General features: G+C 37.6%; 1 protein-coding gene across 1 annotated transcript in view; it reads left to right on the top strand.

Annotated features, from left to right (window-relative positions):
* Positions 1 to 23,816, top strand: part of LOC113772557 (putative methyltransferase NSUN6) — a 36,435-nt gene extending 12,619 nt beyond the window's left edge. Inside the window, exons 7-13 of the mRNA XM_027317180.1 lie at positions 1,907 to 2,028; positions 2,961 to 3,174; positions 4,480 to 4,685; positions 6,361 to 6,461; positions 21,538 to 21,619; positions 22,194 to 22,255; positions 23,392 to 23,816. Of these exons, the coding sequence (XP_027172981.1) occupies positions 1,907 to 2,028; positions 2,961 to 3,174; positions 4,480 to 4,685; positions 6,361 to 6,461; positions 21,538 to 21,619; positions 22,194 to 22,255; positions 23,392 to 23,506 (902 nt within the window). The 3' untranslated portion in view covers positions 23,507 to 23,816. The remainder of the gene's footprint in view (positions 1 to 1,906; positions 2,029 to 2,960; positions 3,175 to 4,479; positions 4,686 to 6,360; positions 6,462 to 21,537; positions 21,620 to 22,193; positions 22,256 to 23,391) is intronic.
* The last annotated feature ends 4,182 nt before the right edge of the window (positions 23,817 to 27,998 follow it).

The following is a 27,998-nucleotide window of genomic DNA, read 5'->3' as shown; positions in this document are numbered from 1 at the left end:
TTGCAAGTGACATGAAATTTGTTTGGCATTTTACCTGAGGCAACTTTGAAATATCGAGAATGGACTGCTTTTGAATCCTTGGCAATCTTTTTGACATGTAGGCAAAACATCATAGGCTAGCATCCCAGTTAGGCATGCGAAATGACTCTCCCGAACCAGAGGCATAATGTAAGCCTTTCCAGTTCTTTGAAATTGAATGCATTTTTCAAATTTTTGGCCATTACTGTTGCCAAAACCATAAATTTTAGTCTCTGATATCTGTTACAATAGTTGGCTAAACCCACATCTCATCTGCATTTTTATTGTTTTAGGGGCATGTAGCTCTTTGTATTATTTTATTCAAAAGAAATAGGGGACAGTTCTGGGTAGGAAAGGAGATACAAGGGTTCTGAAGTGAGAACGGTTAACATGCAGATCCATTACCTTAAAAAAAGAAAGCAGATCCATTCCATGTCAAATCTTTGATTTGGATCACTGACCCTTTTTTTTTTTTTTTTGGGATGATTAGTTAGTGCAATTGAGTTCTAATTACATTTTAGTTAAAATTATATTAATAATCTTATCGACTTTACAGTATTTTGGTTAAGGGAGACTCCAAACCTTATAGGGAGAGGGGAAAAAGAAGGTTTGAGAGTGGAACCCAGGACCTCATCTTCTTCTGGCAAATGGACCTATTGGTGAGCTGGAGATTGGGACATACTATGGTTCGACTTGGCTTTTTTATATCTCGGAAATGTTTCTCATGTTTTCTGTTAGGATAAGTCTGACCTTATTTTTATGACATCAAAAACAACATTCCCACCTATTTATCCATGGTTTAACTCAAGGTTATCTGCATATTTTAGTTTGGGAAAAAAGATGTTATACATGCAAATTTATTTGGGAAAAAAGATGGTTTGAATCACTCATACTGGGCTAGTTAATTGTTTACATATCAGCAATTTCTGGAAAAGATGTTAAAAAAACAATTTACTTGAGAGATTGTCAGTATAAAATTGTTGATCAATGAAAATTTACTTTTTTTTTTTTACAACTTTTGTTTATTTTTATAAACAAGGTCATCAGTTGAGCAACTTCAATATTATTAGTAAATGAATCTTTCTCTTTATTTACTTTTTCCATTTCCATTTCCATTTCTTTTACAATCTGTAATTCAAACAAAAATATTATTTTCTTAGGAATTTTGCCCATCTTTCTTCCTACTTTTCTTGGTTTACCAAACAAGAGAAAGAATTAAAATTTTGAATGAAGTCATTTTCCATTTCCCATCTTTCTTACTACTTTCCTTGGCTAGTTTTTGGTGCTTGTAGGTAGGTATTAATCCAAGGAAATTGAATCTCAGTCAAGGATCAGAATGAAGTTATTGGGACGTTTTGTGAATGTAGTGAAAAACATTACAAAGGAAGCAGAAAAAAGTTATGGATTGCAATCTTCCTAAAAATTCAAGGCCATTTTTGCCTCTGAAGGAAAAGTTGAAGTAGATGAGTGACTTTACAAAACAACTTCCGAGGGCTCATGTCTGATATGGGCACAGCCTCTGATGTGGTACTAATAAAACACATTGAGAGTCATGCTCAATAGGAAATTGTTTAGAATTAAGTTGCAATACACAAGATGCAAGGGGCTTAAGGCCTTATCAGAATCACATCTAGGTCTACACACCATCTCCTTAACTAAGCACTTTCTAGAGTAGGCAGTCTTTACAAACCATTAGTACTGACCCTTTTACGAACAACTGTATTTCCATTCATGTCCTGTTACTGAGGAGATCTTCATGTTGAACCTCAAAAGTAATAAAGATTATAGCAACTTGTCACTCTAAAATATATTTGTTCAGCATTTTCTTACTCACCCCCTCCCTCCCTCTCTGTGTGAGTGCGTGACATATTCCCATTTTGCACTGTAGATCCACAACGGGGTGAAAGAATATTAGACATGTGTGCAGCTCCTGGAGGAAAAACCACTGCAATAGCGATCCTAATGCAGGATGAAGGAGAGGTCATTGCAGTTGACAGATCTCACAATAAGGTGCATCATCTGTACCTAAGAGGTGATTTTAGCATAAAAAGAGTTATGTAATTTGGCTTCCTTACAGAATCTTGTAAATTTAACGGGTATTTTTTTTAACTTGAGATTACTCAACACTGTAAAAGGACACCTATTTATTCTGTTTCAAAATTTTTTAGATGTTGACCATGTGATTATTAAGAGTCATTTTTTATAATTATTAAAATTGAGTATTTCCATGTGTTGCAAAACCGGTACATATTATTGATCAATTGCATAATTCATATGAACCAGATAGGCACTGATGCTGCCATACGAATTCACAACTTAATCTTCAAGCAGAACATATGGATAGTGTTAGATCTTAAAATGATATCTGATTGTTTTAAAATAAGCATTGGCTTCTATCCTTATATGCTTCTTAACGCAATGCTTAGTAATACTTAATTCGAGCAGTGGACACCATGATGAACATATGAGGTAGATTGCAGCTTAAAGTTTGAGAATGTATGCCATATCTTTTATATCTTTAAATGTACTGAAAATTTGCTCAATTTTCCTGGATTGCATTCTGTATTGTCATTAAACACTAAGAATCTCCCATCATCTCAATGATCCTTTTCTTCCATCATTTGGAGCCAATAAGATTGTTTTGTATAATTTTTTGCAAGTCATTTGATGCTCTTAGGTGAGATTTGCTTTTTCCAGTTGAACTTGAAGATTTGATCTCCAATGATGCTGACACATTTCTCTGAATCCTTGTCTTGCATCAGTTGGCTTCATATAAGAAGTTTATATACATTTAGCAAGTTATCTGATACTCTTGGGAGAATTTATATTTCTTCATTGACCTTAAGCTTTTTTTGCAATAGATTACATTGCTTCCTATGGGATTTTATTGTTTCTGGTTAACATTTATTCCTTACCTAGCTTTGACCTTGAAAAAACCCTAGGTACTTGATATTAAAAAGTTGGCAGCTGAGATGGGCCTGACTTGCATCACCCCATACAAGCTTGATGCGCTCAAAGCTGTCTGTAGAAGTGAATCTGATGGTTTGGCTGCATCACACTTTCCTCAAGATGTTGTTGGCATTGAGGAAAGGATAGAGAAAACATCAATGGGTGCTTCTGATGATTTGGATGCTGAGTTGGTTCCCCAAAGTTGCGGTTAGTTTTTTATTCCACAGTCTTCTTGGATTTGAAGAGCGCTACATGGTATATGAGGATAACTCTGTATGGTTTAAACTTCCCCAAGTAAAAATTCTGAGACCTAGTAGGATCTAGCTTCAAGTTCCGGCTATGACAACCTCAATGCTTCATTCAGAAGACAGCTTACGCTTGCTGATTATTTTGGGGGTTTAATTCAAAGATTGATTAACAACAGTTAATTTCTTTCTTCGTTTATCACCTTCTCCCAATTATGCCAGCATATTCATCTTGCTGGTTATATTTATGCTCCCTTAGTCCCTCTCTGCTTTTAGTTCTCTCTGCCTGGTAAAAATATGAAGGTTGATTGTCAGAATAACGGTTCTTGGTTCCTTAAACTTGTCATGTGTGTAGTAGCTAAATCTGACCTGATTCATTGACCACTTTTATAGAACCCAGTGATAAAATGAACTCAAAATGATGCCAATAGATTTCTAGTTCATTTCTGTGTCCATTCTATCAAATTTCTTCTTCTCAGGAACCAATTTGTATTTAAGTGCCTTGTACGGTTTGAAGATATAATTTTAGCACAAATTAATCTTATGTGGGGATAATGCTAACGATTGAGTTATGAATCAAGCGAAGGAATAAGAAAAGCTGATTACTCTTACTGAGGAAACAGAAAAGGGCAAGGTAATAATGGTTTAAAGAAGAAAGGCAGAAATATGAAATTATAACTCAACGAGCAGAATTAACTTTTATGGCTTCGTATAAATAGGAAAAAGGTTGGAACTCTGATGGTAGTCTTGATTTCTTTTGGATGTCTCCAAAATATGAATGGATAAGGTTGGATTTGACCTGCTTAAATTAGAATCAGCTAATTTCTTACACGTGTTCATATCCTCCAATCAACTATCCTGTTTTTCATCAACCAAATACCCAAAAGGTGTTTTTGTAGCCATTGCATATTCTTTTACCATGCTACTTAGTTTAATTTTGCATATAATACACCATCTCTTTATTTTTTAATCTCCAGATTAACTGTTTATTTATTTTGAGTTGCCTGTGACCCTGCAATTCTTTCCCCCCGGCCCCGCCCCGCCTTAAAAGAAGAAAATTTGAACTATGGGCTTTTGAATTTAGTTTTCTCAACTTTACCATGCAGTACTTACTCTCTTTTTTCCCCTTTACTTCTATTCCTTTAGATACCACCCATTAGTTTCCCTTTCGTGTTTTGTCTAGGATTGTTGCTTGCTCTATATGGTTACCTAAAATTATTTCACTTTACACTCTTCAGTCAGTTGGTCTTATTCAACCTTTTTTCAGATGTAAATTCCAAAAATGGAACTTATTCTAGCAAAGCTGTGGAGAGAAAGATTATGCGGAAAATGAGAAATGGGCCTGGAAGAAATCACTGTTCGGGTGGTAGAGTTGAAAAGTCCAAAGGTTTTCTTCCAAATTCTTTTGACCGGGTTCTTTTAGATGCTCCTTGTTCTGCTCTTGGTCTTCGACCTCGACTGTTTGCTGGAGAGGTAAGGCATTTCTGAAAGGCATTACATATTATGCTTAGCCATCATTCTGCCCCTCCCCTTTCATGTATTGCCATCATAGTGTACAACTTGATTGCAAGGCATTGTATTTTTACAACTTTTTTGTAAGAGATTTGAAATTGCTGAACTTTGGTAAATGTAGTACATCTAAAATTTAGATTGCTGGTTTTCGATGACAGTATCATCCTCGTGTTTCTTTTGTCTTTTCACAATTTGAATTGGTATACTAAAGTATTGCAATTAGGTGGAGATATTCTCAAACTTAGTATGTGACTTGTATTCCTTAATTTGTTTGTCATGCTATCTTCATTTGTTTCACTAACTTCTTCTTTGTCCTAACATTGTCATTTTTTTTTAATTTTTTGTTTGCACCTTGCACATCCAGCTCATCTGAAGCATTTTGTTAATGCCTGGACAATATTGTTTAGGGATAATTTCAGAAACCTTGAGGAACCTCCCTCGAGGTTTCTAACAATTTTACCTAGTAGCCTTGAGGTTTTCAGTATTATACTTCCTTCCTTGGCCCTATAAAATGACCATAGTAACCTTAATATTTAATATTTTCATGCAATTAAACAATCCGCTCCTGATCTTGTGCACATGAATGCATCACACAATTAGACATTTAATGGAAACAAAAACCAGATTCACTCGTGGGATAACTAGTTATGTCCTAAACACAATTTTAACATATTAAAAATTAGTTTTAGCTTTGCTCAGAGGATCTGGAGATGAATAGAAGATGTAAGCTAAATGTTGAAAAAGGATGGGGCTGGTGTTGGTACTCCAACATTTGAGGGATAGGATGTTATATTAATGCAGTTAGTGAATTTTTTTGAGTTTAATAGTGCTATTTTTTTTTTGAAACTTAGATTGCGGTTTTAGAATTTAGGAACTGATGGTGGTGGTGGTCATGGTGATAATGGTACTAATATGATATGTGGGAATATGAAAGGTTTAAAATAGTACAAATGAGGGTTGAAAATAGGTTTGAGATTTTGTGCATGTTCCATATTTTTTTTAAAGAATTTTATAAGAAGGTAAAATGAACTTCACAATTTCATGTGGGCATTTTGGGTTATTCATTCAAAATTTTAACCATTGATTAATTTTTGTTGCCAAAACGGTAAACTCAAGGGCTGTATATGTAATTTTTGAAACCTCAAGGGAACTAGGTGAAATTGTCAAAAACCTCGAGGGAGGTTTCTGAAATTATCCCTATTGTTTACACCATTCTCCCCTTGTGGAAAAGGTTCCATGAAGATTAAAATTTGTTTCTTGATATTATTTTTTCTTTCCTTCTTCCTTTTCTGTTTTCTTAACCTTGTCCTTTTCTTGTCTCGGGGGGCTTGTGGGCATGGATAAGTTTCATAGATTTAGAAGCATACATATTGTTTTTGTTCTTTTGATTCAAACGGTACGGTTGATAACTGCATCCATGTCATTCCATTTTCTGTGCATTGGAAAATTTTCCGACAAATGTTTGGATGGAATACGTTGAATGTGTCTGATGCTTGAGGTCGAGGCTTCAAGACTTACAGATCTTGGGTTTGAATCCCCCTTCCCCCACCCTCTTCTTAAATCCCACCCATCCCCTACTAAAAATAAAATTAAAAAAAGATGGAAGAACATTGAATGTGTCTGATATCTTATGTAGGAAACTGTAGAATCATTGAGGAATCATGCCAAATACCAGAAAAGAATGTTTGATCAAGCTGTTCAACTAGTTCATCCGGGTGGGGTTATTGTGTATTCCACGTAAGTATGGATATTTGTAAATTTTACCAACTTATTGTTGCTCTACATTTTTTTATGGTGTATATGTGGATAATGCTCATTAAGTTTTAATTGTGTCATTCTATGATCTCAAGAGATGTATTTATCTGATTCTCTTGCTTGTTTTCTGATTTTACTCTTATCGTCTTTCTTAAACATTTATCTATACTGTTCTCTATGTTTGCTTACCTTAGGGCCTGTAAGATGACATTTATCTGTCTAGTTTCTTTTTCTTGTTATAATTTTTATAGTCCGTGTTTATGTAGTAACAAGAAATGGTTTTCAGTAAACAGTTTTTTTCCCCCTGATAAAAATGCTTATAAATGCATTGGCTTTCTGAAAATTGAACATTTGCCTCTTCAAGTTGTTTGCTTTGACGAACATTAGGATTTGTGAGTAGTACCATTTGTGAGTAGTACCAGCAATGAAATTGTGACTTCTTTCCCATGCAAAGTTTTTTCCTTGTTTCTTCTCATTATCTCTCTCTCCCCTTCTTCACTATCTTCTCTTTCTGCTACCTTTAACTCATTCCATTTCTTTCCCCTTTCTCCTCCCTCTCTAATCCCATCCCCTGGCCAACCTACTTTCTCAAACTCTCCCTGCCCTCCCAGCCTTTCTGTCCTCCACTTCCATTCCCCTTAATCTTTTACCCCACTTCTTTTACTCTCCACCAGTTTCCTTCTATATCCCGCTTACAATCGGTTACTTTCAGCAGGATGTTGCCTGGGACTGAGAAGACTGCTCTTTCTAACCTATGAGAAGTTTAGATCGAATTTGGCAAGAGGGTTGTGCATGTCACAGGCTTTTGGTGGAATATTTTTGGTCCTTTGACCAATTTTCATGGAAATATAATCTCCCTTTGGTGGGTTTAATTTGTCTTCTGGTTTTGTATTTACCGAGAATGAGATTCCTTACTTTGGGTCATTAAGAGGATCAACTGAGGGTGGGTATTGGTTTATAGAGGCTGTGCTTGGGGAGTGATGCAGCCTAAAGTTGTTGGTAGGCCCCAATTGTCTATAGCACAGTTTACAGGGCTTAGAATTGGTAGGAACTAAAAAATGCAGGCATAAAGATCAGAAAAGAAACAGGAAAGAAAAGTATAGAGAACTGCAGTTGAAGAAGGCATAAGAAGAAGAAGGGAATTATGAAACTCTAGCAATCACTCTGAGGAACCCCAACCACCCTCCTCCCTCCCTGCCCCTGCCACCCCCTCCCCCGTCCTTCCTACCCACCTCTTACCTGGTACCTCGCCTTTGACCCCTGATACTGTTAGAGTTGGTGGAAGAGGAGAAATGGGGAGGGTGGCAGAGGGGAGGGGAAGGTGCGAGGGGGTTTACCACCATCTCTAAAAACGTTTAAGAAAAACTCCTAAAAAACATCAAATGTTTTTGTAAAACACATCTATAGTTGAATTCTTATGAAAACCCCCAAAAAACAACCTGACAAACAGACCACTAGTATTATCAAAGCAGAGACATTTCTTATTCACTCTAAGATTGTAAAAACTGAAATGCTAATTGCCAAAACAGTAAAATTACCAAAACAGAGAGTTACTGCAACTCCTATTGTGACGACCCCACTTCTCCCAAGGGCGAACCCAAGGGTATCGGCGGGCCGCCTGCCTAGCTCGCGCCAGGACTCAAAACTTAAAACAATAAAAGCCAGAAAATTCAAAAGAGTACTATACATACTATATACAATCCCAAAAGAGTTATAATTACATTCTCCAAAAGTACCTGCTCACACTATTACATCCTTATCATTACAACCAAAACCAAAATGTAGACCCTAAGGAGGGTCCTTATACAAACCACCACAACAAAAACAAACATCCTAATTGTTCAACTATTACAAGCAAAGCTAACTATACTAGTGTATGCCAAAAGTCCCCGCGTCGGCCCCTGCTAAGAAAAACAAAAGGAAAGGGGTAAGCTATATGCTTAGTAAATAAACAGGGGCAAAAGCGTAAATTTCACGTAACAACAGCTACACAGTAAGAGTAAAGCAAAAGCAGAAAAGTAACATCACATAATAAGGATACAGGTGGTTCCAAAGCCAATTCATGTGCCATGTATGATCTCCTGCCGACACTCCGTCGACCACAATTAATGGTCCGTAGAACTCCACTTGTTCTCCCACCGTTTACTTTATCACCTTCTCTGGCCAGACACCTCACAAACTTGCTCGAGCGAACGAAATTGAGCTTGGCTCACAAGCTCGGGTCACAAACTTGGTCCACATACTCAGTGAACCGGATTCACAAACTTGGTGACCTCAACTAGGTTGGACTGACTTCGACCAAGCCCTAACCGGCTCGAATAACCCATCTAGGTCATGAGATCGGGCCCCAAACTCACAAACTTCACAAAATTTATTCAAAAGTCACCCCGAGCCACAAGCTCAAGGGGTTTAGTTCCAAAATGATTCATATACATATGTCATGTACAAATATGTAAGCAAATTAGGGTTTAGGTCGAGTGCGATAAAATACACCCTCGCTTAGGTACCCTTTTCATACATATCGAAACACATAAGCAACTAATACGTAAGATCGGCCTGAATACTTACTCAACGAACAAAAGAGCAAAAATTCGAAATTTGTGCCGCGAAGAGTAGCTAGTAGGCCCCACCGGCTCCACCTAACTTACCACCGTCTGAAATAGAAGATTGCATCACATAAGATCATAAACGGCTACTAATATATCTAAAACAAGCAAAACGGCAAAATCGGCACATACGAGTGCGGAAACGGCATACGGAAACGGAAATGACGGCCTAGCCATTTTGCCGTCAAAACTGTTTTGAGCCTAATCGAAGCTACGAGTGTCGGATCAAGGTACATGAGGTACCGTTGCGAAGCTAAGAGAAAAGTCTATAACTTTCATGAAGACACCTAACTCCGGATCTAAACGGAAATAGGTCGAAAGTATGGAAAACTGTTCCAGAAATTCGCACTTTAGAGTGACAGACAGGGTATGTTTGCTGGACCATAACTCCCATCTCACAATACCAAATCAGGAAATTCCAAAGGCATTAGAAAGCTGAGACATAAGGCTAAAACTGTGATGTTTTGGCCAAGACCTGAATCCACTCAGAACAGAACGAAATTTGAGTGTCAAAGTACCCGTCAGAACTGTCCAGATCAAAGGCAGTTCTGACGATCAATCTTGTTTTGGTCATAACGGAAGCTACGGAACTCGGATTTCGACGCACTTTATACCGTTTCGAAGCTGAGACCAAGATCTACATTTCTTATGAATGAGTTGACACCCAGATCGTACGGGATCAAAACCGAAAAAGTCATGGTCAGAAGCTAAACAAAAAACGCACAGAATCTGATGTTCAAAACAGACTTGAGTATTTCATCTATAACTCCGGATACGCTAATCCGATTGATCTGAAAATTTACAGGCATATTCAGGACTTATAAGGCTACAACTTTCATGTTTTGAGGAACTTCTGAATCCGTACGCAACATCGAGAAAACAAAACCAAAGTTCGGATCCTGAACTGTCATAATTTCCCAGATTTGCCGGTTTTGCGCGCCACAATCGTACGGTCCGTTCTTATGATTCTTATGCAAATTTTCTAACTAATTTGATCCCCAACAACCATACTTATATCAGTCTAGGAGTGGTCCGAAATTCCTTCACAAGTTAGCCCAAAATCACCAAATACTAACCATAATCCTTAATCTAGTTTTACTTGCACCATAGAACTTGTTCTAACATCCAACTACACAAACCCTAACTCAATAGCCATAGGCTAAACTAAACTAACCTAATGGAGTCTAGGGTTTCTTAACCCAAATCAGATTTTTGCTAGAAACCAACCAATCAAGTGAGGCAAATTATCAAACACAACCACTACAAATCAATTTCTCAATCAAAGCAACTAAGGAAAGCATTAAAGCAAGAAACCCCTAATTTTTCTCTTCTTAATCGAATTTCCAGCAGCAAAACAACACTAAAATTAACCATGAAACTTCAATATAAACATCAAATCCACCATATAAATCCATAATCATAACATACCACATCATTTCCATTGCTTAGAAATTAAAACCTCAACATTTATCTTTTAAAGAAGATAGCATACCTTCAAGTGAGTTAGGTAGATGATCAATTCTTGACAATCAAGCTCTTAAGTTGTTCCAACAAGATCCAAAGGCAAGATGAAAGCTAAAATTTAAAGATTTTTGAAGAATTCTCTCTAAATCTCGGCTCCTCTCTCTCTCTCTTGCTCTCCAAGTTTGTCTTGTGATTATTTCATATTCCTAAGGTGTTAAATAGTCAAAGACAAGAAAAGATATTTGTTAAACTTAACCAATCACATAAAAGTTCCTCAATTGCACTTTTAACCCTTGCACTCCAACTTTCTCTTTCTTATACATTTTCCCTCAAACATTTGATAATCTTTCAATTTACTCCATAGGTTCTAGCTTAATCTAGTTTAAAACACATAATCACACTTAATTATTTCACTAATCACTTTCCCATCTTAATCACTTATACTTAAACATACTTTCTCCATAAATAAAATAATTAAACAACAACTTTTATAATATTGGCAAAATTAGGGTTTTTAAACCCAACTTAAGCTTTCTAATAATTTATAACACTAAAGGTTTACTAATCTAAGGTTTGCTAACCATATCAATCTTGCTAAACCTTTGTAAACTAAAACGAATCCTATTTTTACTTGGGCCAAAACACACACTAGAATACCAAACATGAACTATAACTTGAACCTACAAATAACACATAAACTAGGGTTTAATCATAAGCAAAGTTAGGGTTTTCAATCTTAGCCGAGATTAGGGTTTCTTCTTAGCCCTATAACCTTAATTTAACCGCACAAAATAGAAAATCCAAAAGAGTACTATACATACTATATACAATCCCAAAAGAGTTATAATTACATTCTCCAAAAGTACCTGCTCACACTATTACATCCTTATCATTACAACCAAAACCAAAATGTAGACCCTAAGAAGGGTCCTTATACAAACCACCACAACAAAAACAAACATCCTAATTGTTCAACTATTACAAGCAAAGCTAACTATACTAGTGTATGTGCCAAAAGTTCCCGCGTCGGCCTCTGCTAAGGAAAACAAAAGGAAAGGGGTAAGCTATATGCTTAGTAAGTAAACAGGGGCAAAAGCGTAAATTTCACGTAACAACAGTTACACAGTAAGAGTAAAGCAAAAGCAGAAAAGTAACATCACATGATAAGGATACAGGTGGCTCCAAAGCCAATTCATGTGCCATGTATGATCTCCTGCCGACACTCCGTCGACCACAATTAATGGTCCGTAGAACTCCACTTGTTCTTCCCACCGTACACTTTATCACCCTCTCTGGCCAGACACCTCACAAACTTGCTCGAGCGAACGAAATTGAGCTTGGCTCACAAGCTCGGGTCACAAACTTGGTCCACATAATCGGTGAACCGGATTTACAAACTTGGTGATCTCAACTAGGTTGGACTGACTTCGACCAAATCCGAACCGGCTCGAATAGCCCATCTAGGTCATGAGATCGGGCCCCAAACTCACAAATATAGGATTCGTTTTAGTTTACAAAGGTTTAGCACGTTTGAAATGGTTAGCAAACTTTAGATTAGCAAACCTTTAGTGTTATAATTTATTAAAAAGCTTAAGTTGGGTTTAAAAATTCTAATTTTGCTAATATTATATAAGTTGTTGTTTAATTGTTTTATTTATGGAGAAAGTATGTTTAAGTATAAGTGATTAAGATGGGAAAGTGATTAGTGAAGTAATTAAGTGTGATTATGTGTTTTAAACTAGATTAAGCTAGAACCTATGGAGTAAATTGAAAGATTATCAAATGTTTGAGGGAAAATGTATAAGAAAGAGAAAGTTGGAGTGCAAGGGTTAAAAGTGCAATTGAGGAACTTTTATGTGATTGGTTAAGCTTAACAAATATCTTTTCTTGTCTTTGACTATTTAACACCTTAGGAATATGAAGTATTCACAAGACAAACTTGGAGAGCAAGAGAGAGAGAGAGGAGCCGAGATTTAGAGAGTGAAAGAGAAGAGAAAATTCTTCAAAAATCTTTAAATTTTAGCTTTCATCTTGTCTTTGGATCTTGTGGGAACAACTTAAGAGCTTGATTGTCAAGAATTGATCATCTACCTAACTCACTTGAAGGTATGCTATCTTCTTTAAAAGATAAATGTTGGGGTTTTAATTTCTAAGCAATGGAAATGATGTGGTATGTTATGATTATGGATTTATATGGTGGATTTGATGTTTATATTGAAGTTTCATGGTTAATTTTAGTGTTGTTTTGCTGCTGGAAATTCGATCAAGAAGAGAAAAATTAGGGGTGTCTTGCTTTAATACTTTCCTTAGTTGCTTTGATTGAGAAATTGATTTGTAGTGGTTGTGTTTGATAATTTGCCTCACTTGATTGGTTGATTTCTAGCAAAAATCTGATTTGGGTTAAGAAACGCTAGACTCGATTAGGTTAGTTTAGTTTAGCCTATGGCTATTGAGTTAGGGTTTGTGTAGTTGGATGTTAGAACAAGTTCTATGGTGCAAGTAAAACTAGATTAAGGATTATGGTTAGTATTTGGTGATTTTGGGCTAACTTGTGAAGGAATTTCGGACCACTCCTAGACTGATATAAGTATGGTTGTTGGGGATCAAATTGGTTAGAAAATTTGCATAAGAATCATAAGAACGGACCGTACGGTTGTGGCGCGCAAAACCGGCAAATCTGGGAAATTAGGACAGTTCAGGATCCGAACTCTGGTTTTGTTTTTCTCGATGTTGCGTACGGATTCAGAAGTTCCTCAAAACATGAAAGTTATAGCCTTATAAGTCCTGAATATGCCTGTAAATTTTCAGGTCAATCGGATTAGCGTATCCGGAGTTATAGATGAAATACTCAAGTCTGTTTTGAACATCAGATTCTGTGCGTTTTTGGTTTAGCTTCTGACCATGACTTTTTCGGTTTTGATCCCGTACGATCTGGGTGTCAACTCCTTCATAAGAAATGTAGATCTTGGTCTCAGCTTCGAAACGGTATAAAGTGCGTCGAAATCCGAGTTCCGTAGCTTCCGTTATGACCAAAACAAGATCGATCGTCAGACCTGCCTTTGATCTGGACAGTTCTGACGGGTACTTTGACACTCAAATTTCGTTCTGTTCTGAGTGGATTCAGGTCTTGGCCAAAACATCAAAGTTTTAGCCTTATGTCTCGGCTTTCTAATGCCTTTGGAATTTCCTGATTTGGATTTGTGAGTTGGGAGTTATAGTCCAGCAAACATACCCTGTCCGTTACTCTAGAGTGCGAATTCCTGGAACGGTTTTCTGCACTTTCGACCCATCTCTGTTCCGATCCGGAGTTAGGTGTCTTCATGAAAGTTATAGACTTTTCTCTTATTTTCGCAACGGTACCTCAAGTACCTTGATCCGACACTCGTAGCTTTGATTAGGCTCAAAACAGTTTTGACGGCAAAATGGCTAGGCCGCCATTTCCGTTTCCGCACTCGTATGTGCCGATTTTGCCGTTTTGCTTGTTTTAGGTATATTAGTAGCCGTTTATGATATTATGTGATGCAATCTTCTATTTCAGACGGTGGTAAGTTAGGTGGAGCCGGTGGGGCCTACTAGCTACTCTTCGCGGCACAAATTTCGAATTTTTGCTCTTTTGTTCATTGAGTAAGTATTCAGGTCGATCTTACGTATTAGTTGCTTATGTGTTTCGATATGTATGAAAAGGGTACCTAGGCGAGGGTGTACTTTATCGCACTCGACCTAAACCCTAATTTGCGTACATATTTGTACATGACATATGTATATGAATCATTTTGGAACTAAACCCCTTGAGCTTGTGGCTCGGGGTGACTTTTGGCACATACACTAGTATAGCTTACCCCTGTTTAGTGTTTGATAAAATTTGTGACCCGAAAGTGGTGAACTTATCTTTTGACACCCTCGACAGTGTATAGAATTTCGACGCACTTTATACCGTTTCGAAACTGAGACCAAGATCTACATTTCTTATGAAGGAGTTGACACCCAGATCGTACGGGATCAAACCGAAAAAGTCATGGTCAGAAGCTAAACAAAAAACGCACAGAATCTGATGTTCAAAACAGACTTGAGTATTTCATCTATAACTCCTGATACGCTAATCCGATTGACCTGAAAATTTACAGGCATATTCAGGACTTATAAGGCTACAACTTTCTAAAGTTAGGGTTTTCAATCTTAGCCGAGATTAGGGTTTCTCCTTAGCCCTACAACCTTAATTTGACTGTACAAAATAATGAATAACCCTAATATCGTCTTACGAAAGGAATGGGGCCTCACAATCTCTCCCACTTAGGACAATTTCGTCATCGAAATTAATTCTTTGGTCAAAGCATACCTTCGAAACCCGCCGAATGGTCAGTCACTTCGTGTTGATCCATTGCATACACTCTTGCTGGCCCTTTGGGTCGATTTTCCCCTGCGTTTGATGGCTTCGTTGTGGTCCCTTCTGTTGGTGGTTTGAGTCCTTCCTTCTGCATCTTAGGGCACCGGGCAATCAAATGTTCAGTGCTACCACATTTGAAGCATTTCCGTACCGAACTATTTTTCCAACAATTTTCATCGGTGTGATTGCCCCCACAGAAACCACAGGTTGGCTTAGTGGCCGTACCTGACCCTCCACGCTGGGCACTCCTCTGGGGCTCTTGCACTATCTGACCTCGCCCAAAGCTATTCTGGGTTCCTGTAGGTCGTGGACCATCTGTGCCTTTACTCGTCTTAGCAGGTGGCTCGTTTCGCGAGCTCTGTCCAACCGGGGAATCGGTCGAGCTGGGTTGCCTCCTTTTCCGGTCATGAAAGGCTTTAACCTGTCCCCTGGCAGTCTCAATCCGCTGTGCTTTTTCTAGTGCCTGGCTAAAGGTGTCCAGCTGTGCAGCCGCTAGTGCTTCCTGAATCTCTACATTCAAGCCTTGGGTAAAACGACGAATCCGCTTTTGCTCTGTTAGTACTAGCTCTGGGGCAAAGCGAGAGAGTTTAGTGAACTGAGTCTCATACTCCGCCAGACTAGATGCCCCTTGACGCAGGCGGATAAAATCATCTTCCCGTTTTTCTTGCACAATGGGTGGTAGATATTTTTCATTAAATTCTCGTGTAAAGTTGATCCAGGTCCAGGGGGTTTGTTCGCACTCCCACTTGGTTTTATTCATGTTCCACCAGGTTCGAGCGGCCCCTTCAAACTGAAAAACAGCAAAAGATATCTGCCGCTCCTCCGAATACCTAAGCGCGGCAAATATGTCTAACATACGGTCCATCCAGGCCTCTGCTAGGTCAGGATTGGATCCACCTATAAACTTAGGAGGTGCAAATTTTTGGAACCGTTCTAAAGCACGGTCCTCTCCCTCATGATTACCCGGATTATGTCCCGAATTATGTCCAGGATTCCCAGTACTGCTCCCCTGGCCTTGTTGATTTGACATTCGCTCTAATAGATCGGCCATCCACTGGATGGCTGTAGCGACTTGATCTGGCTCTTGTCCTTGTTCCCTTTCAGGGCTTCGTGCTCCCCCTCTACCTCCACCTCGAGTACCGGAGGCCATTTAAATGCAAAAGTCTATAGATCGGAACATTACATATATTTATTCTCCAGACTATGAACAAAAGTACGGACGTAAAGCGTATGCACAGAAGACACACAAAAGATAAGTTCAAAATGCTATTCAAATATATACATATATTTACAAAGTCACACCAAAAGATTTACAGATTACCGACCTCCAGTCGGTACAAAACTCAATGTACACATGAGCATCGGCTCCAAAATCTAATCAGTCAACCAGATAACAAAAGAAAGTAGTCATGCTAGTTCTAACAAAAGTCATCCACTAGCTAAACAAAAGTACAAAAGCGACCCTAATCGCCTCCCCTAAGGCCCAGGTTCCCAACGGAACCTAACGTGTCCACCTCGTCCATCCTCTCTGGACCAGTGGCTCGTGGCGGTGCCTCTGCGGCTAGATCTAGTAGGAGCTCGCAGTCGACAGACATTCTTCGGGCTCTATCCCTCAGTTGCCTCTTCATAGCGAAGAGGTGCTGGGGTGTGTCCTGAAGCTGACGGCGTAAAGCGTCCGCCCTCTCCATCTCATCTCGGAGGCCCCACTCCAAGGCCCTAATACGCAACTCCTGCCCATGGCCAACCTCTCTGGCCTCCTCTAGCTGACTAATCAGACTGCGTCGCTCATCGTCCACTGCCAGGACGACCTCGTCAGGATAACTATACGTATACCAACACCTATAAGGTCGGTGTGACACCTGACCAAAAGGGGAGTACAAAGTGTAAGGCTCTCCAGGTCTCTGTCGATAACGGATCGCCCGTTTACGCAGTGCTCGATCCTCTGGACCCCTCGCACTCGGAGGTCTCGGTCTCATGTCACTGGGTCCCGCACCACTCGAACTGCCCGGATACATACCTACAAAATATTAATTCATCAGTTTACCGGCATTTCAGCTTAAAGTATATCATTCAACTTAAAAGAATTAAATATGCCTAGTGCCTATCGCGTATGTCCCATTTGCCCAAGTCCCCTAACCTGGCTCTGATACCAACTGTGACGACCTCACTTCTCCCAAGGGCGAACCCAAGGGTATCGGCGGGCCGCCTGCGTAGTTCGCGTCAGGACTCAAAACTTAAAACAATAAAAGTCAGAAAATCCAAAAGAGTACTATACATACTATATACAATCCCAAAAGAATTATAATTACATTCTCCAAAAGTACCTGCTCACACTATTACATCCTTATCATTACAACCAAAACCAAAATGTAGACCCTAAGGAGGGTCCTTATACAAACCACCACAACAAAAACAAACATCCTAATTGTTCAACTATTACAAGCAAAGCTAACTATACTAGTGTATGCCAAAAGTCCCCGCGTCGGCCCCTGCTAAGGAAAACAAAAGGAAAGGGGTAAGCTATATGCTTAGTAAGTAAACATGGGCAAAAGCGTAAATTTCACGTAATAACAGTTACACAGTAAGAGTAAAGCAAAAGCAGAAAAGTAACATCACATAATAAAGATACAGGTGGCTCCAAAGCCAATTCATGTGCCATGTATGATCTCCTGCCGACACTCCGTCGACCATAATTAATGGTCCATAGAACTCCACTTGTTCTCCCCACCGTACATCTTATCACCCTCTCTGGCCAGACACCTCACAAACTTGCTCGAGCGAACGAAATTGAGTTTGGCTCACAAGCTCGGGTCACAAACTTGGTCCACATACTCGGTGAACCGGATTCACAAACTTGGTGACCTCAACTAGGTTGGACTGACTTCGACCAAACCCGAACCGGCTCGAATAGCCCATCTAGGTCATGAGATCGGGCCTCAAACTCACAAACTTCACAAAATTTATGCAAAAGTCACCCCGAGCCACAAGCTCAAGGGGTTTAGTTCTAAAATGATTCATATACATATGTCATGTACAAATATGTACGCAAATTAGGGTTTAGGTCGAGTGCGATAAAGTACACCTTCGCTTAGGTACCCTTTTCATACATATCGAAACATATAAGCAACTAACACGTAAGATCGGCCTGAATACTTACTCAACGAACAAAAGAGCAAAAATTCGAAATTTGTGCCGCGAAGAGTAGCTAGTAGGCCCTACCGGCTCGACCTAACTTACCACCGTCTGAAATAGAAGATTGCATCACATAAGATCATAAACGGCTACTAATATATCTAAAACAAGCAAAACGGCAAAATCGGCACATACGAGTGCGGAAACGGCATACGGAAACGGAAATGGCGGCCTAGCCATTTTGCTGTCAAAACTGTTTTGAGCCTAATCGAAACTACGAGTGTCGGATCAAGGTACATGAGGTACCATTGCGAAACTAAGAGAAAAGTCTATAACTTTCATGAAGACACCTAACTCCGGATCTAAACTGAAATAGGTCGAAAGTATGGAAAACTGTTCCAGAAATTCGCACTTTAGAGTGACAGACAGGGTATGTTTGCTGGACCATAATTCCCAGCTCACAAAATCAAATCAGGAAATTCCAAAGGCATTAGAAAGCTGAGACATAAGGCTAAAACTTTGATGTTTTGGCCAAGACCTGAATCCACTCAGAACAGAACGAAATTTGAGTGTCAAAGTACCCGTCAGAACTGTCCAGATCAAAGGCAGTTCTGACGATCGATCTTGTTTTGGTCATAACGGAAGCTACGGAACTCGGATTTCGACGCACTTTATACCGTTTCGAAACTGAGACCAAGATCTACATTTCTTATAAAGGAGTTGACACCCAGATCGTACGGGATCAAAACCGAAAAAGTCATGATCAGAAGCTAAACAAAAAACGCACAGAATCTGATGTTCAAAACAGACTTGAGTATTTCATCTATAACTCCGGATACGCTAATCCGATTGACCTGAAAATTTACAGGCATATTCAGGACTTATAAGGCTACAACTTTCATGTTTTGAGGAACTTCTGAATCCGTACGCAACATCGTGAAAAACAAAGCCAAAGTTCGGATCCTGAACTGTCCTAGTTTCCCAGATTTGCCGGTTTTGCGCGCCACAACCGTACGGTCCGTTCTTATGATTCTTATGCAAATTTTCTAACCAATTTGATCCCCAACAACCATACTTATATCAGTCTAGGAGTGGTCCGAAATTCCTTCACAAGTTAGCCCAAAATCACCAAATACTAACCATAATCCTTAATCTAGTTTTACTTGCACCATAGAACTTGTTCTAACATCCAACTACACAAACCCTAACTCAATAGCCATAGGCTAAACTAAACTAACCTAATGGAGTCTAGGGTTTCTTAACCCAAATCAGATTTTTGCTAGAAACCAACCAATCAAGTGAGGCAAATTATCAAACACAACCACTACAAATCAATTTCTCAATCAAAGCAACTAAGGAAAGCATTAAAGCAAGAAACCCCTAATTTTTCTCTTCTTGATCGAATTTTCAGCAGCAAAACAACACTAAAATTAACCATGAAACTTCAATATAAACATTAAATCCACCATATAAATCCATAATCATAACATACCACATCATTTCCATAGCTTAGAAATTAAAACCCCAACATTTATCTTTTAAAGAAGATAGCATACCTTCAAGTGAGTTAGGTAGATGATCAATTCTTGACAATCAAGCTCTTAAGTTGTTCCCACAAGATCCAAAGGCAAGATGAAAGCTAAAATTTAAAGATTTTTGAAGAATTTTCTCTTCTCTTTCACTCTCTAAATCTCGGCTCCTCTCTCTCTCTCTTGCTCTCCAAGTTTGTCTTGTTTGTCTTGTGATTACTTCATATTCCTAAGGTGTTAAATAGTCAAAGACAAGAAAAGATATTTGTTAAGCTTAACCAATCACATAAAAGTTCCTCAATTGCACTTTTAACCCTTGCACTCCAACTTTCTCTTTCTTATACATTTTCCCTCAAACATTTGATAATCTTTCAATTTACTCCATAGGTTCTAGCTTAATCTAGTTTAAAACACATAATCACACTTAATTACTTCACTAATCACTTTCCCATCTTAATCACTTATACTTAAACATACTTTCTCCATAAATAAAACAATTAAACAACAACTTTTATAATATTGGCAAAATTAGGTTTTTTAAACCCAACTTAAGCTTTCTAATAATTTATAACACTAAAGGTTTACTAATCTAAGGTTTGCTAACCATATCAACCTTGCTAAACCTTTGTAAACTAAAACGAATCCTATTTTTACTTGGGCCAAAACACACACTAGAATACCAAACATGAACTATAACTTGAACCTACAAATAACACATAAACTAGGGTTTAATCATAAGCAAAGTTAGGGTTTTCAATCTTAGCCGAGATTAGGGTTTCTCCTTAGCCCTACAACCTTAATTTAACCGCACAAAATAATGAATAACCCTAATATCAACTTACGAACGGACTGGGGCCTCACACCTATATTAGTAGAATATACCTCTTAAGTGTTATACCAAAAAAATTTAGAAATAAACAGAAAGACTTGTTGAGACTCAAACCCAACTACTACCAAATAGGCTGTCTTTGAAGTTGTGCCTAATCCTTAATCTTGGAATTCCTTGGGCCACTTATCGTCTGGACAACATAGTTTTGTTGGAGGATGGTCGGTCAACAGGTTATTTGGAACTTCATTGGCAGTGTTTTTGGTGAACTTAGTATGGGAAAGGAACCTACACAATCAAAGGAGTTGGGGAAACTTTCTTTTGACCTGGAGGGCTCGGAAGACACAGAATGCCTGGCAGATAGCTATTTTTGGTTGTTGGAAGGTCTTGTTGGGCAATACACCATGAAAGCTTGGTTTTGGGAGGGTAAGAAGATGAGAAGAGTGTTCTTTTCTGGATCTGGACAATGGATGGCCATATTGTTCTCCTTTATACTGATTTAGATTTAACTTCTGTTGCTACAAACTGAATCTTTCAAGCCTATCTTAGCTATATCTTGAGTGCAAGGTGGAACCCACGCCTGTATAATGCAAGAGGCAGTTATCCAATTTGATTGTTAATATTTGCAATAGTGGAAGGCTTAACCAGTTACTTTCTTGATTTAGTTATTGCTGCCATCATGTAGTACACTAGTATATGCTGTCAATATTCCATTTTTTGCTTCCGCTCCATCCTCTACCTTGTGTTACACCCCTATGAAGTATGTACTGTTTATTTCATGAATCCTGTGAATCATGTACTATTGTTGCAAGATAAAGGTGACAGAATGCAAATGTTAGGGCACCTTGAAGAATAATAAAATCAAAAGAAAGTGAAAAAAAATCTGTGGCGCCGATGTCAGTTAATTTTAGTTTAGGGAAAATGTGGAAGCATGAGGAGCTAATGTAAAAGATTACTACTATATGATTCCAAGTCTTCATTAAAGGAAAATGAACATAAGTTTGCTACACCAAAATATGGAAAAGCGGACGTCAATCTGAAGTGGGAGAGAGTAACATTCGTTTTAAAGTTATTGCTAACTTAGGAAGAGGATTGACCTCAATTTCAATGCTGGCAGATGTACTATAAATCCTGGAGAGAATGAAGGATTGGTTCGATATGCATTGGATACCTACAAGTTTCTCTCACTGGCTTCACAGGTCTGCACTTCTTTTGATGCTCAGACTGTTAGATAAATGAAGCAATTCTTTACTTATGTGCAAGGACTTTCTATTGAGTTATGCTAGAGGTTCTAAAAATCATCCAAGTAACAATTAAAACCTTATATTTTTCCTTTCCTGCTCTTTCAAATAATTAGCATGTGTTCCAGAAATTACCTAGAGATTGATCGCTTTTCAGCATGGCAGTCGATCTCTATCTATTGTCAGCGGGCATTCCTTATGCTATATTGTGGTCAAAATTGCGATGAAATTGAACTGAACAGTATGTTGAAGAGCAAGATATTTTGATCATCTTGTGCAATCTCATAAAGCATACATAAGTTCTGCTCCAAGAGAGGCGCTTAGGTAACAAAACTTGGAATACCAACAAATTCACATATCTACACTGCAAACCTGTGCAATAAATCTGCACAACTTGTATGGTTGTACTCTAGATTGACCATTTGCAAGTGTCAGGTGGTCCTAATTTTTGCTGTTCTTGTAAGATGACTAATAATGATTTTGAGTCGGTCATGTTTTGATGAGCTTCCATTGACTACATAATGCACTTCAGCATCCAAGAGTTGGGGGACCTGGCCTTGTTGGTGGCTGTCAGTTATCTGATGGATATACTGAGTAAGTATTTTTCTCCTGTATCATCATATCGAGTTTTTCTGTGTAAATATTATGAGTCTGAAATGCTTCAGCTGTTGGAGCTGTTTAGTCTAAATTTTAGAATTTTGCAGTTCATCTGAAGGTACAGGGATGCAATGTCCACCATTTGGTGTTTGGAATTACAGTTAAACTAAGCAGCTTCAAGTTAATTCTTTTGTGCTTCTTTTGGTTCTGCTTACAATTGAAAACATTATTAATATTTTGTTCACCTCGGCTGAAGTTTCCCAAGCGTTCACTTAAGGAAGCTTTATTGTTTACTTGGGAGATTATGATTTTGGTATCATAGACATAAGCAGAATCATGATGAGCATTGGCAGATATTTCATGTGCTATTTTTGGTTGTGTAGGCAAAAGGGACTCTAAAATCTAACTTGAAGCTAAGACGACCAATTTTGCATACTAATGCTTCTTTTATGATGGCTTTGCTTGTTATTTGGAGTTGGTAAATGATAGCTGCCTTATCAGTTTCTCTCTCTCTCTCTCTCTCTCTGTGCTCTTTAGTGATTAATGTTTACAACTGCTGCTAAGTCTAAACCTGATTCTTAATCACAGGCCTGATAATAAAAGGTTTAACGGTTTCAATGTGCCATTGTTGATTAAAGTTAGATACTGCATGAGAGAACCAACTTATGTAGGACATTTAGCATTTTTGTTCTGAAAATAATAGGAGAAAAAAAAAAGTCTCAAAAGAATATAGGCCATCTAGTATTGTTTGGTTGAAGACTTTTATTTAAATTTATTAATTGCATAGGAAATTTGATAGAGATGTATAATATCACAATTATGTTCAGATCACATGGTTTATTCAAATTAGTTAGCCTTGTGATTTTCCTACATTACACTGATATTTAGAATCAGCTTTTACATTCTAAAGAATTAATTGCAATTTAGAAATCACATTTTAGTGTATACTTTCTGCTGGCAACATGGGTTCATGTTAGGTATGAAATGCCAACATTAACAAATATCTGCCCTTGGCTGTACTATTGAGTGTTCAGCTGTTTTGGCAAATAGTTTAAAAATAATCAATACATTTTGATAGTTGTAAGTTGTTCCATGAGTTGTCTTTAACTTTTTTAATTGGCATAATTGTTCAGGGAATGGTTGAGACCTGGAGAGGAAGATCTTGTTCAGAGGTTCGATCCATCTTCTCCACTGGATACAATAGGCTTTTTCATAGCAAAGTTTAATGTTAGTTCCAAAGATGCTTAAACTGGAATGCTTTGGATTAGTCCCTAGCAGGAGAGTTTCACCATTTATTGGCGTTTCTCATGGAGCACATCTATTTACGCAAGTTACCTCACTAAATTACAAGAACTCAGGTTTTACTGGCCAAAGGTCATGTAAAGGAAGCTTAAGAAACAAATCTCCTTTTGCCAGTACCCTAGCCCTCTTGAAAACCATGTTACATTATTCATGTCATATTTTTTGCAATGAATATTATTTTGCTCAACAGTTATTTACTTGTACTGCTGAGCCAACAAGACGTTCTTGAATTACATCACAAGCAGTTGAAGTTGTATGTCTGTTTCCAGTCCTCTATGCTCTGACCTTTCTATTTCCCCTTTCCTTCTTGGGGGTCAAGTTGGGCCTTTACACTTGGAGCTGCATGTGTTTTTTTCCATTATTCCATACTCTTAGCTTTTATTTCCTTTTTTACTTGAATTCTTGGGGAAGAACGTAGGTGCGTACAGATTCACAAGTAAGGCTTCACATTGAACAATGGCAAAATTAAGTAATCTAATCTCTGCATCAAACAAATTGATACCCTTTCCTTCACCAAGTTAAAAGTTTAAAAGTAAAAGAGGAAAAAAGGGCCAGGAGGTTAACTGAGTAAGTTAAATAATAGTATCAATAAATAAACCACGAGTTTGTTTTTACATGGAAATTTCTATTCTTGTTCGGATCATGGTAAAGTGAATTGAAGTCTTACTCTTTCAGACGGAGAACTTTTATTTGGCAGACAATTGTTGTTGTCTATTCTTTGTTAAATTGAACCTTCGCTCAACAGTTATATTTATTTCCATCTTTCTGCATGTCGTAAAATTGTATTAGCTTAAGGCGGTTGTACCACTAATACACGATTCTGTAAATTTAAAAAAAAATAAAAATTTAAACATGAACACTCCTCCTGAGGCCATATCAAGAGATGGAGGAAATTTGAATTCATTCCTGCGAACAAAATTTTTACACCACGAAAGCATGGAAGATACATTTTCATCGACATTTTGACAACCGAGAAAAGTTGTCTCTAGTGTTTCAAGCATTCATAAGGGCAAACAAACTTCAAGGAGTTAAAGATAACAGAACCTTTTGTGGTTTATTGTTTCATCATCAATGATTGATGATGATAAAAAGTCACAGCCATTCTTCGAATGGGCCAAGCATTTCTATCATCAATTATCATGCCACAACTCAAAGTATGATGATTCATCTATTTGAACTGTGCTATTAGAGTTATCTATAACTTCTTTCACCTGAGCAATTCCACTAATTATCTCTTCAGTGTGTGCATTATCTACGTACCATAAGTCCATATCATTACATGGCAAGGCAGAGCCAATTTCCATGGTGTCAATCCAGGCAAAGTTGTCGTAGTGAAACTGAATCTTGTCTGAGTATTCCATGGTCATACTGTCCAAATCTCCATTAACTGTCTCCATGGATTGAATAATGCCAGAACTACTATTATCTTGCACATTATCTTCTGGTTCTTCGTCTTGAAGCAGCTCCTGGAGCGTAATTGAATCAAATTCTGTTAATTCTAATCCATCAAACTCATAAAGAAAAGGTGAAGGTTCGGAACTATTTGGCAATCCTGAAGCCATTTGAATCTAAGTAAATAAGCAGTGTGGTTTTAAGAAACTAAAACATGTTCACGTTTAAAAAATAAATCTAGGAAGAAAGTTAAAGAGAGGAAACCAAAAAAAATAAAAAAAAGGGGAAAAAGGACTGGCAACTTGAAGAAAGCTAAAAGAGCATAAGCGAATGATATCAAAGAGATCTTGTATCCTGGACCTTAAATAAGCATCTCACGCACATAAAATTTGAAATTACACTCAATACCCTTGGAGTTGTATAATATTCCTTCATATTTGTTATAAATATTAGAAAAGCATTATTACATGTATGCTTTTGGGTAAGATATAGCAATTATGTCCCTGGGGCCTTCACTAATTAAGAGTGCAAAACTTTTTGACTATTAATTATAAATGAAATTAGTACTTATTTTTGTGCGAAATATACCGTCAAACATATAATGACAATTGTACTTTTTTTATTTTTCACACGAACCATTACAATACTCTTACTAGTAAATAGTCAAAATCTGTACCATCTTTATAATATAAATGTCCTTTCTACAAATATATTGTATGTCAACTATAATAACATATGGTTCACCACAAAATTATACCGAAGTAATTCATGTGGGATTATATTTGTGTTAATATTATCAAGGGCTGATTCTTTCTTTCTTTCTATTTTCCTCTCTTTGCCATCAGATCAAAGGGCTGATTCTGTCATGTCATGAAACTTTCAAGGACGTAAGTTCAATTTCAAGAAAAACAGAGATTCTTATGCATATGACAAATCCTAAGGGATCTTCATTGTAATTTTTATATAAGTGCATGTGTTAGTATACATTTGCATATGGATATCACAAGGATAGACACTTTTCCAAGATTTAGGTTGGCGCTGTCATGAACTAAACAAGTTGGTGGAGCTGAAAAGAGAAATACAACACTAGCAAATGCCTAGAAAGTGTGATGAAATTTCCTTTCTTATCAAAAAGAACCATTTGCTGCATAGACAAGTCAGCAAAAGTGATAAACCTTCTAGTTCAAGTGGGGTATGGTTACCTCTTTTTCTAAGATAATGTGCGATGGGAAAATGTTTGGTGTACCTCAATTTCTTTGCGTCTTTTGGTGAAATACTTTGGTACTCGGGGAACTAATTGGATTGTTGCAAGCAGTGCGAATGGGGTGCGGTTTAGAAGACGCGGTTCATTCTCAATCCTCATCACTTCATTGAGTGCGTAGGTTTGTGAGAAATGCAAAGTGGTAGGCGGATACAGATTATTCAAGAATCCAACACATTAGTAGTGACAGTTGTTTGGTTTGGTTCGTTACAAGTTGGAAATGCATTATGATATGGTCCAAATATCCACAGGCTTAGCAAACTGGATTAGTATAGTATTCAAGGCAAAGACTCCTAAAGAAAAAAGGGGGTATACCAAGGCAAAGAGTTTTACACAACTATGTTTTCCAGTTATTAATGTGTGAAAAATTTTAATAACCTTACATGGTTTTAAAAATTTTTGTATTTTGTACAACCGTCTTGATGGAATTGTTTGTATTGAGTATGAGAAAAAAAAATTCCATTCTAAACTTAAAGAATTAAATATTACGAAAAAAGGGATAAAGAATCAAGTATATTACCATTTCCTGTTTGAATATGGAGATAACTTAAGATTGGGAGAAACACAGTGATTAGCTAGCACTTTTACTGTTTGGTTCTTGGACGTTTTATTCTTGTAAGTGGCGTTATGATTAGCCTGAGGGGAATATAATTTTTTGCCTAATTAAATCACTCCTTTTCAGATCTTCTTAAGCCACGTTTACCATAACCACTAGCTGAAACCCTGCCTACCCTAGTGAATGATGCTTAGTTGAATATCATTTCTGCTATGAGACACATAAGACCATGAGTTAGGATAAGAATTGGCACCAAAAGTGCACAAACTCTCGGGGGATTTTACTATTTGAAAATATCCTAATCTTACCATTTCAATTAGAAAGCAATTATGTTGCCGTTTTGAAAAAAAATAAATTAGAAAGCAATTATGATTACAAATGAAACTAAATAAGGATGATGCTTAGTTTAAGATATTCCTGTATTGACATTCTACTGCACTTTTACAACTTTGAGATAAGACTCTCCACCCCACCATTTTCTTTTCTTTTCTTTTTTTTTAAGGTCATTGCCATTTATTGGCCTCCAAAGCAAAAGTGGGATGATAGTGGTGGAAAATAGATCCACCAAACTATAACATCACTTAATTAGAGTGATTTTTACTGTTCAATTGTCACTATGAGTTTTTTTGACTAAAGATGATGGATATAACCGTCAGCACATAAATGCATCAAGTAGAGTTTGGTTGGCTAAAAAGGAATAATGAAAACTTCATCAACCAAGTTTGGCTAGAATTTGGTTGGCATAAAGAATGCATAAATGCATCAACCAGATTCTGGTTGGCAAAAAGAATGGACCACGGGATATTTGTTGAAAAGTTACTTTGAGTTTATATTTCTCTTTTTCTATCGATTTCTTTTTATCTGAATTTACGTCCTGTCAAATTAGGGGTTAATTTGACCATTTAACTCCTTTGAGGGATGACAGCATATTTTTTAGATAAAAGGTTGAGGTTGTGCCAGAACATTTGTTGAGAAGTTTATTGAGTTTTTGTTTCTCTTTATCGATTTAATGGATTTACATCCTGTAGACTTAGGACTAACTGAGCCATTCAACTTCTCTGAAGAATGATACTTTACCCCGTTTTTTTACGGTGTAAGCGAAGGTTTCAAGTCCTACAAGCAAAAAGGAAAGAAAGGAAAGGGCATGAGCGTTGAACTAGCGACCGAGAATGATATTTACCTTGTGAAATGAACTTTTGAATTTGTGCTGATACATCATTGAATTTAAC

The sequence above is a fragment of the Coffea eugenioides genome, chromosome 5 (assembly GCF_003713205.1).
Source record: "Coffea eugenioides isolate CCC68of chromosome 5, Ceug_1.0, whole genome shotgun sequence".
NCBI lineage: Eukaryota > Viridiplantae > Streptophyta > Magnoliopsida > Gentianales > Rubiaceae > Coffea > Coffea eugenioides.
This window is presented reverse-complemented; position numbering and strand designations above follow the sequence as displayed.